The following is a 21,440-nucleotide window of genomic DNA, read 5'->3' on the forward strand; positions in this document are numbered from 1 at the left end:
TGGTTCTTTCTTTAAAATAAAATAGAATAAAATAAAACGAGCTGCCTCTGGTTAAGTATTATTAAAAGGTCTATAAAATAAGACAGCAAACCTCATATAAAATCTAAAGTCCATTTATCCTTTATGTATTATACACTAACCATGAGATACTGAGAGTTCGTGAATAATGTAACAGGAAGGTAATGCGATTTTTTTTTTTGAGTTGAACTTGCACCCGGTTTAATACAATCTTCATGTCTCCCCAATCTGCCCGTCCCCACTCAGCCAATCTCCTATAAAACCTGCCCTCTCCCCTCCATCCAGCACCCCCTCCCTCCCCCCTCCACTGTGCAGTCAGTCGCTGCACTTGCACTGTGTCGTCTGTCTCTCTACAGAGAGCCCACGTGCAGAGCCACATGCTGCCCCAAGGCTATCTCACGCAGAATAGAAAAGTCTTGAAGATATGATTGTTGAATCAGTACAGCTCCGAGCTGAATGCTTCCTTTGTGTGAGAGTAAACACACAAATTCAGTAAGACACCGTTCAGCCAAGCAAGACTGGAATTTTAACACTAACAGGCACGAGTGGGGAAAATGGCCTGTTTCCACCAACATTTCTGTGCAATTCCACTCTTCTACTTTAATAGATAATGTCAGATCTTTTAATCTCATTGCCCCAAACACATTATTTATTTATTTTTGGCCAGCCAATTCTCTGACACACGCGGAAACCCAACACCAGGCTTAAAAGAGTCTCGAAACCAGGCTGAGAATTCCACACATCCTACCTACACATGGAAATCCCAGAGATGGATTGATGGAATGTAATGGACTTTCTCTCGGATCCAAGCCAAGATCCAGCAAGTCTTTTAAGGGGATTCCCTGGTGAAAACGCTGCTTAAAACAGCATGACTGACAAGGCATCTCAGAATTTTGTTTCCCCTCAGGGGGTGGGCGGGTGGCTGGGAGGAATGCCGATTTCTATATGGACTGGCTGAATGAATTAAGAGAGGGCAAGTGTTCAGGTCTCCTCACGTTCACAGCGAGGGCATCGTTTGTAAATCTAATCGAGCATCCTTTAACGTTTGAGTTAGAAAGCATTGAACACCCAGGCTAGACAGCTGGTGGCACAGCAGGTCACCGTTCCCGCATGATGTCTGGCAGGGAAGCGAGTGGGAAACAGGTGCTTCCGACGGAGGTGAGGGAGGTGCGATGACGAGGCGAGACACTAAGCACATTAAATCGGCTTGTCGCAGTTGGAAGCTGTCTCGCCTCCAGGTCAGAAGGTACAGTAGTGTGGTGGTACCCAGACCGGAAGGCACACGGTCCATTCACTCTACTCTAGAGGTTGTATAAACTGAATTACGCAATGAATTACACCAGAAAAACAGCCACAACACTTACTGGATCGTTTACTTGCCCACACAACACACAGTCACTCCACTTTACCACCAGCCGGGGCAGGCTCGAGGGGCCGAATGGCCTATTCCTGCTCCTATTTCTTATGTTCTTTATAGTACATCCTGAGAAGCACTTTGAGACACCCTCCTGACATTTTGGTTTTATGCCGGGCATCTGACACACGCGGAAACCCATCACTGTGCTTCAGAGTCTCCAAACCAAACTAAAAATTCCATGGGTCCCACCTCCACGTGGAAATCCCAGAGATGATGATAATAATAATCATCCTTGCGTTTGATACAGCATTTTATCACACCGTGATAAAGCGCTTCACAGCATGTACTGTGAAGTGCAGTGACTGCGTACTTTGTGGCGAAACGCAGCAGCCAATTGCGCACAGCAGTGTCCCACAAACAGTCGTGGATTGAGTGATCGAATTATTATTATTTTTTGTGAAGGGATTATTAACCTCGGCAAGAGATCCGCCAATCGATTAACAAGCACGTTCCTGCTTACTGCTAGGTAAACAGCAGTACATGTGGAGTAAAGAAACTTACCCAAGGTTTTGCCCTGCCCCACCCGGGAATCAAACCCAGGTCCTCTCGCTTGTGAGGCGAGCGCTCTAACTACTAAGCTACAGAACTCCAAAATTAGAGTTTTTTTTTTTAAAATGACATCCCACTTGTCATTTACATAAGCTGTGTTAACAAGAAATCACACATCATCCTCCCCAACACTCGCAGTTTTTAAATTAAAATCAAACAATTACTGGATCATAGCATGAAAGTGACTCGGGTAAATCAATGCAATCTGTTTACCTCAAATGATTTATGGCTAACCGATGCAGTGCAACTAAATAACTCCAGCAAATAATGCTTCACTCTATTCATTCCCCCGCCTCCAACCCACACCAAACACAGCATCAAATGCCAGGATTATTATGCACAGCGACACCCCTTTTAAACTTCAGTAAACTGCAGGTTTCACATAATAATGATACAGCGCCTTATCAGATCCTTGGGACTTCCTCCTGACGTGAAAGGCGCTATACAAATGTAATTTTGTATTATTGAGACATCGCAAAGAGCTTCACAAGGATATACTGTAAAGTGTAGTGACTGTGGGTTTTGTGGGGAAACGCGGCAGCCAGTTGTGCACAGCACAGGATGCCACAAACAGCCTGTGAAGTGAACTACCAATTGCCCTGGAGAATTTTTGCTTGAGGACTGGCAAAGATTTATATAGCGGCCTTCACATGGGTAGCGCCACGCACACTCCAGGGAAGTATTGGGGACATGATCTGCGGTGTCGTCCTTTGGATAATATATTAACTCAGTCTGTTTGTTCTTCAAGTGGATGTTAAGCCCTCCACGACCTTGCTCCTCCCTACCACTGTAACCTACTAACTCCATTTCGACCTGCGCGCTCCCTCTGCTCAGCAGACTCATCTCAAGACCTTCCTCTTCGACCTCGCCTTAGGTCACCCTCCTACCCCCACCCTGCCCGCCCTCCACCCTTCCTAATCCCAATCCCCAGCTCGGGTCCAAATCCCTGATTCGCCTCTTGGGATGATGCCCTCTCGACGTGAAAGGTGCTACGTACATGTAATGTGTTGTTGTTAAAGATCCCAGACTTTATACGAGAAGGACTTTTCTCTCAGCATCTTGGCCAACAATCATCCTTTTAAATCAGTCATTCGCTTCAAAGTAACATGACGGTAATTACTGTAAACCCTTTCAGGCGTTAAGACCCTGTCTAAATGCAATTTTCCTCTCTGGCTCCTTGCTTACCAGTCAGAGGCTGGAGATATTTGTAATATGTTTAATAGTCCTCTTTTTCAAGCACTTATCCAATACCCTATTTAGAGAATTGACAGAAAACAACAAATTGCATTTATATATATCGTCGTCACGCATCGTGAAGGACAGAGGCGAGTGAAGTAAGGAAGGACGATATATAAAGTCAATTTGCTCAAAAATGTCGGAGAGCACTCAACAATGGCAGAGTTTGACTCCGAGCTGGGAGGAAGGGGAGGTGTGAGGCAAGGGTCATGCAGAAGGTTTGTTCCTTGACGAGACGCCACCTCAACTATGATTTACTGCAGAGAATTTCGTAGCCCCCCCCACCTCCAAAACTCTATCTACTGAACATCATTAAGTTTGTGGAGTCCTGTAACTCAGTGGTTAGAGCACTCGCCGCACAAGCAAGAGGACCTGGGTTTGATTCCTGACTGGGTCAGGGTGAAACCTTAGGCAAGTTTCCTCACTTCACGCGCCTCTGTTTACCTCGCAGTAAGTATCAAGCCGGTTGTTAGGAGATTGGCAGATCGCTTTTCCGGGAGTAATAATCCCTTCACATAAAAATTATAATAATAATTGGATTACTCAATCCACGACTGTTTGTGGGACCATGCTCTGCACAATTGGCTGCCGCGTTTCGTCAACAAAACATTTTGTGAAGTGCTTTGAGACGTCTCCAAGACCTGATAAGGTGCTGTGTCAAATACAAGGATTATTATTATTCACTCACATAAATCTCGGCTGCTTGCGAGCCTGTGATCTGTCGCTAACAGAAGGAAGGTAAAGTGAAAAGCAGGCCGTCCCCAGAGAATCAAACAACAGCTCGTTGTTTCCTGCTCGCACTGTGATCACAGAAGCCATTTCCTCCAGTTTGCTCCCGGCGCTTCCACCATCTCATTAACTGCACCTAAAACGCCTGTAGATTTCCCCATTATCATTAATTAGCCACAAAGTACTCACTGAGTGATCTCCTCAGTGACTGTGTGCTCCACTTGCAGCCTGGCGTTGACCTCAATGAAGAAGTGCTTGCCATGCTTGTCCACCAGAAACTCCACAGTGCCCGCATTCTCGTAGTTCACCTAAATGGGGAGAGCAGCGAAATACATTAAAAAAAACTAGATTAAAAAAAAATAACGTGGTCACTCAATCCACGACTGTTTGTGGGGACGTCACTGGGCGCAATCGGTCACAAAATACAGTCACCGCACTTTATAGTATATTCTGTGAAGCGCTTTGAGACGCCTCGAAGACATGAAATAGGCCCTGTATCAAATGCCAGGATTATTCTTATTCTGCTTCACGAGGAGGGAGCGTGAAGGGCACAACAGGGATATGTTTTGCGGCTATAGAGGGAGGGAGCTACATGGACTGCATGTCCTTTCACATTCCCTATGTATCCCGATTTTCTCGCAGATCACAACCATAGCGTTTTTTTTCTCTTAATAGCTCAGTGCCATCTAGCGGCAAGTATTAGATAGAACAGCAAAGCACTGGCACATTCTGGTCCATGGATTGCACCACTCTGTGGCGAGAACCAGGCACACGTTATTTAACTGCATTATTTAACGACGACTTGCATTTACATTGCACCTTTACACAGCATTTAACAGCAGCGCGGCCTGACGCCAAGCCAGACAGGGAGGGGAGGTGGCCGAAGCCACAGGCATGATCGGAAGATGGCTTTCCAATGCTTTAAGAAACGGGAATGATTTACCAGCTAGCTCGCTACGCTGTTCATAACCACAACCCAGATAGATGTGTGCAAATGGTTGATTTGATATTACACACTGCACTTCTCTCTCTCCCCCCCTCTCCCCTGACCTCCACAAGATAAATAGCATCTTGAAAATCGACTGTGTTGAGCAGACTAACCACTTGTCGGCCTCCCCAACCCTTCCCTCCACAAGCTGCAGATCATTCAGAACTCTGCAGCTCCTGTCCTACACCAGGCACTGTGACCTATCACCCTCGCCCTAACCAGCTAACCAATGACCGAATTCAGGCTCCTCATCCCCTCATCCTCGCCTTCAAAGCCCTCCATAGCCTCGCTCCTCCCTACCTCTATTGACGTGTCCATTCCTTCCACACAGCGGGCTCTGGCCTGCTCCACGTTCCCCGCCCGGCCCATCTCACAATTAGCAGCGTCTCTGCCCCCATCCTTTTGAATTCCATCCTCCGCCTCGCTCCCTCCCTTGCCTCCTTCAAGGCCTGTCTAAAGACTCTCCTCTTCGACCACGCCTTCGGCTACCGTCCTACCCCACCCTCCCCCACTCCTGATCCCAACCACCAGCTCGGGTCCTAATCCCTGACTGTTCGGTACCTTGGGACGTCCTCCCAAAGTGGAAGGCACGGTGTAAATTGAATCTGTTGTTGTTACCTCTTTGGTGTGAAGTACTGTAGATAATTAAGCATTTGACGTCCTATCAGCTAAAGTGGGCTTCAATCAAGTGCTCGTGGGTGATCAACCTTAGCCTGTGTATTTTTAATTACTTGGCTGCTTACCAGTGAAATCCCCATTTAATGAACAGCCATAGAATCCCAAGAGAGTCATCGGAGGCCAGAATTTGCCTTAAAATTTAAGATGTCACAGGATTGAGGAGAGAGAGAGAGAGTTCTTAGCAATTCCCTCAGTCGTAAAGCCAGTGTCCCTGCAATTCTTCAAAATTAAGAGGGAATTTGAGAAGCCCGATGGTTGAGCTGGAAATTTGGGCCTGAAAACTGAGAATTCCCCACATCCCACCGCCACATAGGAATCCCAGAGATAGACTGTGGTAATGGAATGCTCTCTCTCTCTCCCTGGAGTATTAGGCGCAGGTTGGGCGAGAGCCGAGGTTTGGGGGGAGCCGAGTGTGCGTTGGGGTAACTGCTAGAGTCTACCCAGCTAAACCCACATAGCTTGCCTATGGAGAGCGCGGTCTGGCAAGCTTTCCCACTGCTTGTCCAGCTAGGATCACCCACCCGTTAGTTAGGGGTTTGACTGCAGGGTTAACAGGAGCTGAGTGGGAGGATTCCCTGCCCCCAGTGACTGACAAACTAGTATAGTTATAGGAAGCAAGCGGGGTGGCTGATGTGGAGGCAAACACCAGATTTCATAGACCAAATGGCCCGTTTCTGAGCTATTAACTTCTGCTTCTACGTACACGGGAATCTCTGGAGATGTGGATCGTGTTCAAGCAGGAAGAGACTGAACTGCAGACGTGGGAATTCAATCTAACCACCCATTTCAGCAAGGAGCATTCAGAACTGACAGAAGGTCTGACTGAACAGTGAGAAACAACGCTGGTTGTTATAGGCCTGTCAGTGGGATCATGAATCACTGCAGCAAACGCTGGAAGAATGTAATCTGGATCCAAAGATTTCTTTTACCAATAATTACATCGCCTTGCCCAAAGAAAATAAATAGTAATCCTTGCATTTGATATAGTGCCTTATCACGGCTTCGAGACATCTCAAAGCGCTTCACAGGATATACAGTAAAGTGTAGTGACTGTATTTTGTGGGCGAATTGTGGCAGCCAATTATTTTGTAACCTCAACAACTATCTCTAACTCCTCACACGGGACAGACAAAATACACACAATCTAGGGAAGGACAAGGGAGAAAGAATTACCTAAGTGTCTACACAATTTCCAATTAAAGCAACACAGAAGGCACGCCATCTGACTACAACTTCCTTCCAATCCAATTAGTTATTAAGAGACAGAAATCTGCAATTCAATCAGAGCCTTACCACTTCCTCATCTCACACACGTCTGGCCACCAAACTGGAATGCTCCCCGTTTGCCACCAGCAATAAACTAGACCATATTGATTGTGTAAAAAAGCTGCGACAATCTGCTCAGCGCTGGTGCGGATGGAGAGGAAGGAGATCAAAGTTTGGAAAACCACAGCTTTAAGATGGAAAGTCAACTCTACATGCTTCCAACAGCACTGCATAATCTTAGTCTTCACAAGCATTAATTTTACAGCACAGAAAGCGGCCATTTGGACCATCGCGCCTATGCTCATTCTTGATATAATTCTGTAAATCTCTTCTGCATCCTCTACTATGCCAAAATTACAAAACAGGAGAAAGGACATTTCAATTCTTATTCTACATCGACCGAGAGCACAAGGCTAGGCAGAAAGAAAAACAATTGGATTTCTGCTCAAAATGCATTTGCACATCTTATACAGGATCAGATTATTAAATAACACCACCTGTGATCTGACCATCCTGTTAAATCAAGAACTACACTCGATGAAGCAATAATTGGGATCCCATGGTGATTTATAAAAGGCTTTCTCTCCAATAATGGTGAGTTGCCAAGGTACTCCAAGTTAATGTTGGACTTTTGTGTGAGCCTCTGTAAAGTTGTTACCAGCAGGCGTCTCAATTATTCCTTGAAACACGAGCAATTCTTTGCCTTCAAGTTTGACTCCACATGATTTTTTTTACACTAGTTAATTGCATTTGATGTGGAGGAAGAGAGAGAGAGAGAGAAAGATAACACAAGAACATGCACACAATAAAAAAAAAGAATAATTTGTTCGATTCCTGGTAATGTGCAACTCATGTTTCCACGTGCAATCTCTCTCCCCCCCAAACCCCCTAACAGTAATTGGGTCCTGTTGTGAGATGCTGTTGCGAGGTGCACTGGGTTGAGCACTGTTCATGTGGATATTATTCCTTTAAGCGAATAAGTTTCTCTCTCCCAGTGTCCTAGTCAACTATCCCCCGTCAAATAAAATAGGTCATTCACTTTGTGGCCGTTTAGGGAACATTATCCTGTGACAAAGCACATTTGAGATATCCTCCAGGCTTGAAAGGCGCAATAGCAAATGGAAGGATCCTGGTTATTAAGTCAACGGCCACAAAATACACAGTCAATTTATGTTACAGTATATCATGTGAAGCGCTTTGAGAAGTTTCAACAACGTGATATCAAATGCAAGGATTATTACTATCTCCTCACTGTGTGACTTACCATCTTTGCCAATTTCACAGCATCGGCCGTGAGCTGGTCCCTCAGGTGCTGGTCCAGTTGAGCGGCAGGAGCAATCTCCACAACCTTCTGGTGACGCCTCTGGATGGAACAGTCCCTCTCGTACAAGTGCACCACATTCCCATACTTATCACCTGAGGAGAAAATTAGGCACTGCCTCAATAACAATCCTTACACTTGACCTAACATACTGTGGAGCACTGTAGGGTAGTGGTTAAAGCACTTGCCTCGCAAGCGAGCGGACCCAGGTTCGATTCCCGGGCAGGACAGGGCGACAACTTAGGCAAGTTTTCTTACTCCTCTGTTTACCTAGCGGTAAGTAGGAACCCGGTTGTTAGACGATTGGCTGATCACTTTCTGTGGGAGTAATAATCTTTTGGAAAAGGCAAGGCTCCTACCAACTGACCAGACTGATACAATGACCTGACAGTGTGCAAGGAGAGGTAGCACCTTTTCTCACACTCACACACCCTGAGGTAACTTACCCAACACTTGCACTTCTATGTGCCGGGGTCGTTCGATGAACCTCTCCACGAAGAGTGCGCCGTTGCCGAAGGCAGATAGTGCCTCAGAGTAAGCTCGCTGGTAATTCTCCTCCAGATCCTACACACAGCAACAACAGTCACTTGACACGAACAATATTTTCTTACAACATAGCATTTAAATTGTTGTGGCCGTTGCTGCCTTACCTCATATTTGCGGACCACTCTCATGCCTCTGCCGCCACCTCCGTAAGCAGCTTTGAAGATGATTGGAAACCCATAAGTGTTGGAAAACTCTTGGGCCTCCGACAGGGTTGATATAGGTGCATCTGTTCCGGGTACAACCGGCACACCTGGGTGGAACGAGGCAATCGTGATTGGAAACACTGTAAGCTCACATACACCGTGTATAATTTTGGAAAGGGCAGTTATTTTAGAAACGGCATTTACTTTGCCCCCCGCCGCACCCCGCTCGGGTCCTAATCCCTGACCGTTCAGCGTCGTGGGACGTCCTCCCGACGTGAAAGACGCTTTCCAAATCTAATTCTGTATTGTATCCCTGGGTGGAATGAATAAGGCAGCTGAACGCGTTAGTTACCCCCTCACTTCACACTATGTTTTCATAATAATCCTTGCATTTGATATAGCGCTTTATCACGTCATCTACGTCCACTGCTAGAGACTTGAACTTTTACGACAGTTGGGAGCTCAGAGATAGGAGGGGCTTCTGAGTAAATAGCAGTATATTAGCTAATAGACTAATAGATTAATCATCTTTTCCCAAAGCTCCTGCGGTCATTTATTATTATTATAAATGGAAACTGGGTTTAACATCTCGTTGTACAGTGCAGTGAGGTGTGACTGGAACCCACCATGTTCTTACCCAAGGCAAGCGTGCTACCAACTGTCTCAGGCTGACGCCCCAATCCCACTCCCTTAAAGGATGACAATTGAGGGGTATAAAGTGAGAGTAGAACAGCCTCAGGTAACCATACCGGCCTGTTTAGCGATGGCTCGTGCCTCCACCTTGTCCCCCATTTTGTGCACCACTTCGGGAGTCGGTCCAATGAAGCAGACTCCTGCGTCAATACAGGCCTGAGCCAGGTCTGCTCTCTCTGACAGGAAGCCATACCCTGGGTGAATGGCATCCACTGAATTCTCCTGAATAGAGGAGATTGGGAAAAGTTAATCAAAGCAACAACTTGCATTTACACAGGTCCCTTCACGCGGGCAGCATCTCGGAGTGCTTCACAGTGGCCGAGCTGTGGGGAGGGAGGAAGTGACTGTAAACAAGGTCAAAGAGGAAGGTCTTCAGGCACGATCTAAAAGAGGAGGAGGGGGCAAGGAAGACGGATTGGGGAGAGAGTTCCAAAGCTTTGTGGCGCAGTGGCAGAAAGCATGGCTGCCGGGGATGGAGCAGAGGGGCCGAGGGACAAAGCAGGAGGCCGGAGAAAGCAGTTCAGAAATGTAAGGAGGTGGCAAGCATTTAAATGACAAATCTACAACCCCCAACCTCCCCATAGAGCCAGCCTTAGGACAACATTTTCCACAGCCAACATTTTTGTTAGCGACCTTCTAGTCACTGACCCCTTAAACATTTCTCTTGAAAACAGAAGTTTGTTTCCGAGAGAGAGAGACAGATTTCTTGAGGACCCTTCTGCACCTCTGTTGCTCTCTCTCAAGGTCTCAATAGTTACGGTTCAGTTAAAATATGGTTAAAAGGGACTTTACAATAATTGTGCGTTTCACACATCAACACACCCGGTCACACCCCAGTGAAAAAGCAATTCGCATTCATTTTCCTCTTCGAACCCAGCAACTCTCATTCATCAACTCAGTTTTAATTTGTGGTTAGACGGGCGACGACACTTGAGCAGGATTACAGCCCAAATTTCACTCATGACTACATCTCTCGTCTATCCAGTCATTGCCAAGTAATAACATTATACAACTGCTCAAAAACACCTCTTATCTCAAATAAGAGCACAAAAGAAATTTCTATAATTTATATCAGGAAATTATTTTGCCCACAAAATATACAGTCAATTTACATAACAGTATAATCAAAGTGAAGCGCTTTGAGACATCTCGAAGATGTTATATGGCGCTATATCGAATGTAAAGATTATTATTATTAAATGGGATGGGAGTTGATAGCTGTCTTGGGGGGAGCGAGAACCACAAAGCACAATACAAGTGCGTGCCCAGAATCTCTGATCACTTGCCTTTGCGACTTTGATGATATCAGGAATGTTCAGGTAGGCCTCGACAGGAGGCAGTCCTTTCCCAATGAGGTAGGCTTCATCAGCTTTCTGCCTGTGCATCTGCCCGGTGTCCTGCTCGGAGTAAACAGCCACCGTCCGGATGCCGAGCTCTGTGCAGGCTCGGAACACCCTGATGGCGATCTCACCTGTTTCACAAACCAGAACAAGGAGCACGTTTAGCTGTCTGTTTTAATCCTCTCTCCAGTGTTCAACACAACACACCATCAGTACAGAATGGAGATGCAAATCATAGAACTTTGAATATAAATAATAATCCTTAGATTTGATATAGAGCCTTATCACGTCGTCGAGACGTCTCAAAGCGCTTCAGAGTATAGTGTAAAGTGTAGCGACTGTGTTTTGCGGGCAAAATGCAGCAGCCAATTGTGCACAAGGATGTCCCACAAACAGTCGTGGATTCACCCAGTCATGTCTGTACGCAATTGGCTGCCGCGTTTCGCCCACAACAGTCACCACACGTTACAGTATGGTGTGTGAAGCGCTTTGAGACATCTCAAAGACATGATAAGGCGCTGTATCAAATGCAATTATTATCATCATCATCTTTTCCCTCCCTGTCCGCCTCAGCTCTCAACCCCAGCTCATGTACCAAATCAGGATCGTCAAGCGCCTTGGGACATTCTCCTCGGTGAAAGGAACTAAATAACTGTAAATCTGGGTTTGCATGGAAGCAAAATGATGAGGGTGAATAAACTTCTGACGGTGACAGTGAAAAACTTGTCCTGGTAAACGGTAATGGGGTGGGAGCACTGAACCGGGAACAAACCCAGCGATGATGCAAGAGGCTAACTAACTAACTAACTAACTAACTAACTAACTAACTAACTAACTAACTAACGCACACTTCCCTCACAGTAAGCCTCATCCAGTCTATGTGCAGCTCATTCACACCACCAAGTGGTCAGAGATTTCTTTGCAACCGCAATTCATTTCTAACTCCAGTAGGACCACAAAATCTCACATAATTAATATCTCCCTTGTATTTGACGTAGCGTCTTACGCCTGGCTGGAATAACAACAGCGATGGCTTGGCCCTTATCGTCAGAGGACAGCGAGACTCGGGTGCTAACTGAGCACTGTCTGACATAGACTTTTTATGGCTCTCACATAAACAGCTTCTGCCACACACACACCACTCTCAGTTCAGTTAGTCTGACTACTCATCCCTCTTTACTGAAGGGCTTGGGTCTCTTACCTCTGTTGGCCACCATGACTTTCTTGATCGGCTTGAATTGTACTTGGCGTGTGCTTTGAAAGGCTGCATGGAGCACGGTGACACGTTTCACCCCCAGCAAGCTTAAGCCCCCTTTGATATATCTGAGCTGCAGCATCTGGAAATGATAGTAGCAAAGGTAAGGAAACAATACAACACTAGCTTGCATTTATATAGCGCCCCTCATGCAGGGTAGCGTCCCAGAGCGCTTGAAGAATATACATTTGTATAAAATAATTTAAATAATAATAATTCTTGCATCTGATAATACAGCACCTCGTCACAGAGTTGAGATGTCTCAAAGCGCTTCACAGGGATACACTGTAAAGTGTAGTGACTGTCCTTTGTGGTCATCTTTCACATCAGGAGGAGTTATATTTATTACATTAAAGAATTACGTTTACGAGATGTAAATGTATATGGCACCTTTCACATCTCAAACTGCTTAAACATTAAAAACGTGTTTCGGTCACATTTTCGGTTTCACTAAAAAGTGAACCAACAGCTGTGAACTGACAAGAACTGAAGGTGCAACGTTGAACCACAATCCCCACGTCAGGAAAACCCTTCAACACGGTTTGACCATTTCACCTCCCAGCACAAACAGGTGACCACAGCATCTTAATTGGAAGCAGCTCTCCAATATCCTCACTAAATTAGCAGGAGATTCACACAGTACAGCGCGTTAATTAGCGAGGACGAGAGTGATTACAACATGGCGCCAGGTGCATCCATTGCTGTCTTTGTGAATGATATGGACAGGCTGATCTTCAGATAAGTGAGTTGCATGCCTGGAATTCCTGAACGTACTGAATTAATCGATTTCCCAAGGCCCTGTTACTTAATACTTTCAATTGCTCAGGCCTCAACATTCAGTCTGGCGTGAGGAATTCACGATAAACGCTCTATAAGAGGTTAGACACTGTCCAAATACAGACAGAATACCAGGAAAACAAGCACAACAGACCCAGGTCTAGTTTGTAAAGTAATGCAAACCTCTTGTCAATCTGATAGGGAGTGGAGTCATTGGCAGCCCATGCAGCCACACATAGGGCTGACGATCACAGATGAATGGAGGACAAAGGAGTCAGGGAGGGAAGAGCTGAGTGAATTCAGCATTAAAACAAACATTCTAGTTTCACAGCACAACTTCTGAGATTGTTCTCCTTAGAGCAGAGAAGGTTGAGGGGAGATTTACTAGAGGTGTTCAGTATTATGAGAGGTTTTGATAGAGTAGATAGGAAGAAACAGTGGGTTGGTAGCCAGAGGATACAGGTTTAAGATAATTGGCAAAAGAACCAGAGGAGAGATGAGGAGACATTTTTTCATGCCTGACCCGGCTCTTTGAAAGAGCTACCACTCGCACTCCTCCGCTCTTACCCCATAGCCCTGCACATTTTTCCTTTTCATGTACCTTTCCAATTCCCTTTTGAAAGCTATTATTGAATCCGCTTCCACCACCCTTCCAGGCAGTGCGTTCCAGACCATAACGACTCTCTGGGTTGTTATTGTCAAAGAGGAAGGTCTTGAGGTGGACCTTGACGGAAGTGAGGGACAGGACGAAGTGAAGAGAGTCTGGGATGGAGCTCCAGAGAGTGGGCTGAAAGCCCGATCACGAGATGGTGGGCTGGGCAAGCTGGAGGGAGGGACATGAAGGAGGCTGGGGGATGTGGATAAGGCCGCTGTGTGCCAAGCAGAGGGAGAGCTTTCACTAACCCACCATCCGGTCCCAAAGTAAAAAAACTCAAATCGATTTCTTCATCAAATAGGTATCCAATTACCTCTTGAAGGTGCTGACACAGTCTGGTAACCAACTCCCAGGATAGTTAGTGCATTTCACTGTGGTGTCAGACACACACACAGACCGTCACCATGCTTACGATTATACAAACCAAATGTACTGCGAGTTCCATATAGGTATGGACCTTTAATAATAATAATCCTTGCATTTGATACAGCACCTTATCATGTCTTTGAGACGTCTCAGAGCACTTCACAGGATATATTATAAAGTGGAGTGATTCTGTATTTCGTGGGCGAAACGTGGCAGCCAACTGGGACACTGCTGTGCGCAAACACTCGTGGATTGAGTGACCAATTTTTTTGGAGAGATTGTTACTCTCGGAAAGCAATCCGCCAATCGACTAATAACCGGTTTCCTACTTACTGCCTGGTAAACAGAGTCGTGTGTGTGTGGGGTAAGGAAACTTACCCAAAGTTTCCCCCTGTCCGGGAAACGAACCCGGGTACTCTCGCTTGCAAAGCGAACCCGCTAACCACTACGCTACAGAACTCCAATTCCCGTTTAAATGTTATGGCCTCAGCCTCAATAATCACTTGTGGCAATGCAGTCCACATTCCCTTCTAAACTACCATGTGAATAAAATCTAACCTACCCCCAGTTACAACAAGGAGGTGACCAATTCACCAATGAGTGGAACAGAAGATCAGCCATGATTGAATGGCGGGGCAGGCTCGAAGGCTGAATGGCCTATTTCTGCTCCTACGTGTTATGCTAATATCCTTTCTACTTTTGAAGAGATTCCACCAGGCACGTCACCCGAAACAATTTCACAATCTACACTCTACATTTCCGGTCCAGATGTAGAAAATAGGACATGTACAAATCTCTGCCAGCCCTCAAACAAAAACCCTCCATGTTAATTGGTCGCTCACTGCAAAGCCGTTTGTGGCATCTTGTTCTGTGCACAATTGGCTGCCCCGTTTCCCTCACAGAATGTATAGTCACTCCACTTTACAGTATACTCTGTGAAGCACTTTGAGACGTCTCAACGACATAATAAGGCGCTGTATCAAATGCAAACATTGTTATAATTATCTTACCGTGTGCAAATTTGCCTACACAGTCACTACAGTGAAATGCTTTGTGAAACTATGTGTGATATTGCATCGTTTTTTGGCACTATATCAAATGCAAGTGGTATAACTCCCACTCTCCTCCCATGACTAGGAATATTGCTGTTCGATATAAAAGTGTATCTATCCACAGGAAAATATTTTCAGGAAATGAATTGACAAATACAAATAGCAGGAACTTAAAACTCTTGAAACTCAGATTGAAGGATGATTGAAACAGCATCCATTAAACCTTTTATTGCTTAACACCCCCCCCTTCCCAGGGATGGAATTCAGTGATCTCAGCCAATAGAGTACATTCCTTAAATAGACCTACACTCAGGCAGCAGTTTTCAATCAAAATACAAATGTTCAATTCACTGGCATGCCACATCAGCACACTTTTCACACACAGACAACATACACACACACACACAAAAAACAGTCATTTCAATTTCAAACGCTCAGATTGAAGAAGCTCAAAGCATTCGCACTTGCAAAGCCTGCACTACTTACTCTGAACTCTACACGGTGACTGTGGGAACACTGGCCAACGATGACCGACAAGACAGACAACCTTCACCAGCAGCTAGGCTGAGAGGTCTTGTATTTCAATGATATGCTATGCAGATGAGCCAGTCCACAATTCTCTTTCCCTCCCCCCAGAGTGAGATGTTGCCTCCCTCCCTCTATGGCACACATTACGTGAGCAGAACACATGCACTGTGGTCAGCTAAGCGAACACTGATAGAGAATAAATACCCCCAGGTCTTATCTGGAGGAGATTGTGCTGACCTCGTCCTGCCGCAAAACGAGAAAAAACAACAAGGTAAATTCTCTTCTTCCCACAACTTATTTCACTTTAATACATTTCAAGAAAAGGCTGAAAAGTTATATTAAAAACACGGAATAAGTGTTAAATGGTTTGGTTGACCTAGTCAAAACCGGTGAGGGGAGGGAAGAGGAAGAAAGTGGAAAATAAAGAGGCGAAAGTGAAAATTGTCACAAAGTGAGCAGTGTCTGACGAGCTTCCTGCTGTTTGCCCGACTAGAGACTACACTAACAGGAAACTGACAATGTCCCAATCAGCCTTGGTTCATGGAGGGCAGCCCTACGGGCAACGATCAAAGGGTGCCTCACTTCCACCATAATAATAATCCTAACATTTGATACAGGGCCTTACCATGTCTTACTCAAAGAGTTTCATAGAGTATAATGTAAAGTGTAGTTAGTGACTGTGTATTTTGTGGGCGAAATACAGCAGTGCCCCATAAACAGACATGGATTGAGTGACCAAATCATTATTTTTTTGGAGGGATTATTACCCCCGGAAAAGCAATCCAGCAAGTGACTGACAACCGGGTTCCTACTTACCGCTAGGTAAACATAGGCGCGTGTGTGGAGTAAGGAAACTTGCCTAATGTTTCGCTCTGACCCGCCTGGGATTCAAACTCAGGACCTCCCACTTGCGAGGCGAGTGCTCTAACCACTGAGCTACATGACTGTTCACACGCACTGTTACTTTTTTGGTGTTTTGAACAACCGACCGACCTTCGATCGATCTGGGAGAGCAAAGTTTATGTTTTGTAATGTTTAGTTTAATTCATGTTTGGTGGAATACCTGAGTGCTTTTTGCACATAGTTTGCATTTTTTTTAAAAAAAAATAATTAATTATGTCAAATCCCTCGGTTTTTTTTGTCTTTGGCTTCCAGCATGTGGTGGGGTCAGCTGTACCAGCAGAACCTCTGTGCTTTTCAATGCAAGTAGTCCTTTTCAGGACATCCTGTTGTCAATGGGGTCTAACGTGAGGTATTCCTTAAGGAAGGGTGGCACCAACTGGTAGCTCATGGGCCGATTTCCCTCCCGTCCCTCAATTTGTCCTGGCCCACCCACTCCCTCCATAACCCGTAGATCATCAATGGGCAAGCTGCGTGGTTTTACTTGGTTAGACTCAAGCAGTTACCCCAAAGCACACTCTGGGCTCGCCCCGAGCCTTGGCTCTTGCCAAACTGCGCCTATTACTCTCCGTAATTAGATAAGCAGGACGTATCCCTCCAGGGATAGAGAGAGTGCATTCCATTCCAACAATCTATCTGTGGGACTTCCATGTGTAGGTGGGATGCATGGAAATATCTGCTTGGTTTGGAGACTCTTAAGCATGGTGATGGGTTTCTGCGTGTATCAGACATCCGACTGGCTCAAAACAAGTGCACAAATCACATTCAAGCTAGTCATGCTACAATAGTTGCAGACTGTAATGTGTACAACGTTAGAAGTGTCTTACCTTTAAATCGAGCTGTTACTTGGCACCTTTGAAGACGAGTTCAATGAACAGGAGCAGCCCAGGCTCAGGGAAAGAAGGGACACAAAATCCTTGTGTGTGACCGGAAGCTAGGATGCACCATACATCAGCTGAAAGTCAAAGTATACAATACAGCGTTCATTAATCCTCAAACAGCGGAATATTAAACTCTTGTGTACTGTTATGTTGCTAAACTCTGATTCCTCCACTCACCACTGGAAAAAATAATCTAAAAATAATCACTTATGTAAAAACAGTGTGAGCACAATGCTTAAATTGCACTCAAAGCCTTTTTACTTGAAAACAATCGCTCAAAAATAGGTGGCAATAATTACGATACCCCAAAATTTAGACGGCAAAGAATAAAACGTTTTCTTTTTTAAAAAATCTTAAACGTCCCTCCTACACAGAGAGAGAGAGAAAGCAAGAGAGAGAGAGACCAGCAGTAATGACATTAACACGAGCCCATCCGATGGATTGGTGATTTAGTCATTGCCACGCGAGAGGAATCAAGGTTGTGTTCACCAAGGACATGCAGTGTGATGCAAATTGTCAATTCGCAGCCTAGTGGATAAAGGCACCACGTAGTGTGTACAGTGGAATTAAGTCATACAGAACAACAAGTTCAACTCCCAGCCTATGCAGTGAGCGGATCTCAACCAGTGCAGCAGTGGAGGCTTCACAACGGCCTCAGCACACAGGAGCTATGGAAGGGAGAAACCAACCAGGGTTTGTTATCTGTCTTTACTTCCCGACGGTTGCTGCTGCTGGAAAGTGTGCACGAGTAATTGTCTCGGGAGCACAGGTTCAAGCGATCAATCTTGGGCCTTCCACTGTGAAATCATTTTTTTCATGCATGTGCACTTGGAACAAGGTATGCAACACCCCTGCTTATGTCCCAAATGTTCTCAAATGAAAAGATGTCAACAGTCACAAATGTGTATTTATCTATGATAAGCAGGTAATCATATTTCACAACAAGTCAGTTTAGCAAATTCAATGGGTCTACAAAATAAAATAGTGAGTGAAGGCAGATAGCTGATGACGGAAAGAATCAGTCTGGGAAAAACAAACTGAATTCCAGGATAGTGTTGGCCAGGTAGCCTGGAGAAACTCCCTGCTCCTTCAGAATAACGTTGCAGGATATTTAACATCCATCTGAACAAGTATTTCAGAAAATGCAACACGCTCCTAGGACACCATTTGAGGTTCAGCTTAGACTGTGAGCTCAACATCCTTATGACTCGAACCCACAGCCACCTGATCCCACTGAGCCAAGTTGCCCCTTTTCTTTTGGCCAGCCAAGGCGTCTGCCACATGCAGAAAACCATCGCCGTGCTTAAGAGTATCTAAACCCAACTGAGAATTCCACACATCCTACCTACACATGGAAATCCCAGAGATAGATTATTGGAATGGAATACGCGCTCTCTCTCCCTCCCTTCCAGTTAGGCATCTTTCAAAAGTATGTTTGTTTGGTGCACAGTTTTATCTGCAGTCGATTGACCTATTTGTACGTTTAATGGTTAAACTGTTTTTAAGCAAATTTAGCCTCTGCTGCATTTTATTTGCTATCTCATTAGTTAGTGTACTCCCTGACCCTGAGACACTTAGTTGCATTAACTTCTTTCATCCAGTGATCTGCCGTATTCCTGGCACACCTCCGACACACCCATTCCCAATTGACGTGTTTTTGAAGGAAAATTTTGGAGCTGCACCTAACCTATCTGACAGTCCTGACTTGGCACAGGAGCTGGGAGTGGGTGCCAGGAGACAGCAGTGAGGAGGGAAAAGATGACTGAAGGCGCATTATTACCCATCATTGGCAGACGGCCCTTCAGCCTCTCTGTCCCACCCTTCGCCTCATTCCCTCCTTTGATCTATATCAAATGCAAGGATTATTATTATTTACATTCTTCAAGACCTGTCTCAAGACCCTCCTCTTTGACCATTCCTGCTACCCCCACCCTGCCTGCCCTCCACGCCTCCTGATCGAAATCCCCCAGCTCGAGTTCAAATCCCTGACTGTCAGCGCCTTGGGATATCCTCTCGACATGAAAAGCCCTATACAAATGCCATTTGGTTCTGTTATTAACTTTAAAGCAAGATTCATTGCACTTTCATGTTGCAACAGTTCCCAGGACATGAATGGGCATGTGCACAAAATAGTTAATTGACTGAAATAACACTCACCTACTAAGTAGAAACTATACAGAGAGAGAAGCTTTTCTTAACAATAAGATCTCAAATGCCTTTTTACAAATTAAAAGCACGTAGGCCAGCATGAAAAATCCAACCAGATCTGCTTCAAGGCTCGGAGAGGATTGAAGAGCTATTTGCCAGAAGCCTTTCCAACCCCCATTTAAAACTCTGAAGCTATTTTATCATTGTTCAATGTTTAAAGACATAGGAAAATAGAATCGGGCCATTTAGCCCACCAAGCCTGTATCCCCAGTTTATTTGATATAAGCAAATATTCTAATCTCAATGTCCTACTCTGTGATGTCCTGTAGCATAGTGGTTAGAGCGCTCGCCTCGCAAGCAAGAGGTCCTGGGTTTAATTCCTGGGCGAGCAGGGCAAGCTTAAGCAAGTTCCTTACTCCACAAGCCTCTTCTTTTCATTTCGCCCACAAAATATACAGTCAGTTCACATTATAGTAGTCTGTGAAGCACTTTAAGACGTCTCAAAGATGTGATAAGACACTATATCCAATGCAAGGATTATTATAATAAAATAGATTCCTGAAACTATTATGTCCTCCACTGCTCAAGTCTGTCCACTGAATTGAAGGACACAAATAGTTAAACTACATACAGTTAAATTACACACACCACTGATCTAAATCAACTAAATACTCACTCATTCAACTCTGGTGTTTGAAAGAGCAAAGAAAGACTGAGAAGAAACTGTACCAGTGAGCTCAGCGGGGGTAGAGGTAACTTGCCAAAGTGCAGATTCCACTTTGTGATGGATGGCTAACTGCAAACGGCTGCCAGGGTTGAAACAAATGGATTTTGCCCATCTACATGCAGGCTTTATATCGCTTCAGTCACCTGCTAAGATTGATTTTTCCAATCCTGGTCATTGTTATTTTTCTGAATAATAATTTCTTCTTATTGATAATAATTTCAGCCACCGCCCATCTGGAACGCGGTAAGACGTCACAAAGACGTGATAAGGTGCTGTATCAAATGCAAGTATTATTATTATGATAATTGTTTTAGTGAATGCGAGACTGCTTTTCCTCACTTGCCTCAGTCCTGCAGTTGCTTCAAACTGTGCCACGTGAACTTCTGAGTCAGCGCGAAATGTAAAGACCATTGATTTTGCTCCAGGCCTATTTATTGGTACGGAACGAGCCACTGATTTCATCTGATTTTTCTTGAGGCAAAGATTTTTTTTAAAAAAAGTACAAATGTGCTTGACTATATGCCAATTGAATAATTAGCATCCAATTAGAAAAGTTTAGATACCTCAGCAACCAAAAGCTTTGTGGCAGGAGATCTGAGGTCTGAAATCCCATTTAGTGCATTTTGTATCTTAAAATTTAAGATCACGGAACTTCTAAACTGAAGGGGGAAGATAATAATACTACTGTAACTCAGTGGTTAGAGCACTCGCCTTGCAAACGAGAGACCTGAGTTCAATTCAGGCGAAACCTTGGGCAAGTTTCCTTACTCCACACAGAGCCTAATAATAATTCTCCAAAACTAAAAACAATAATTGCTCATTTTCAATCTACGACTGTTTGTGGGACATTGATGTGCGCAATTGGCTGCCGCGTTCACCCACAAATATACAGTCAATTCACTTTACAGTGTGTGAAGCGCTTTGGGACGTCCTCCCGACGTGAAAAGCGCTATATCAAATGCATGGATATAGCGCCTTATTATGTCTTCAAGAAGTCTCAAAGCGCTTCACAAAATGTACTGTAAAATGTAGTGACTACATATTTTGTGGGCGACACACAGCAGCCAATTGCGCATAATAATTCTGCTCTTTAATGGACTAAAACTTTGGGTGAAGCCTTTCCTTGCTGTGTTGAACTGTACTAATCAGATTTCAAACAGGATGTGATCGTACCTTAGGTTCTGTTCGTTTCCAGATTGTGGAGTCCAGCTAATGGTATTCTCAGCA

At 44.9% G+C, this 21,440-nt stretch overlaps 1 protein-coding gene across 1 annotated transcript in view; it reads right to left on the reverse strand.

Moving 5' to 3' along the window:
* Positions 1 to 21,440, reverse strand: part of LOC103190321 (pyruvate carboxylase, mitochondrial) — a 203,447-nt gene that overhangs the window by 172,149 nt on the left and 9,858 nt on the right. Inside the window, exons 2-9 of the mRNA XM_042345251.1 lie at positions 17,285 to 17,412; positions 12,126 to 12,261; positions 10,871 to 11,055; positions 9,641 to 9,806; positions 8,853 to 8,998; positions 8,649 to 8,766; positions 8,146 to 8,297; positions 4,139 to 4,257 (exon numbers count right to left, since the gene is read on the reverse strand). Of these exons, the coding sequence (XP_042201185.1) occupies positions 4,139 to 4,257; positions 8,146 to 8,297; positions 8,649 to 8,766; positions 8,853 to 8,998; positions 9,641 to 9,806; positions 10,871 to 11,055; positions 12,126 to 12,261 (1,022 nt within the window). The 5' untranslated portion in view covers positions 17,285 to 17,412. The remainder of the gene's footprint in view (positions 1 to 4,138; positions 4,258 to 8,145; positions 8,298 to 8,648; positions 8,767 to 8,852; positions 8,999 to 9,640; positions 9,807 to 10,870; positions 11,056 to 12,125; positions 12,262 to 17,284; positions 17,413 to 21,440) is intronic.

The sequence above is a fragment of the Callorhinchus milii genome, unplaced genomic scaffold (genome assembly GCF_018977255.1).
Source record: "Callorhinchus milii isolate IMCB2004 unplaced genomic scaffold, IMCB_Cmil_1.0 Scaffold37, whole genome shotgun sequence".
NCBI lineage: Eukaryota > Metazoa > Chordata > Chondrichthyes > Chimaeriformes > Callorhinchidae > Callorhinchus > Callorhinchus milii.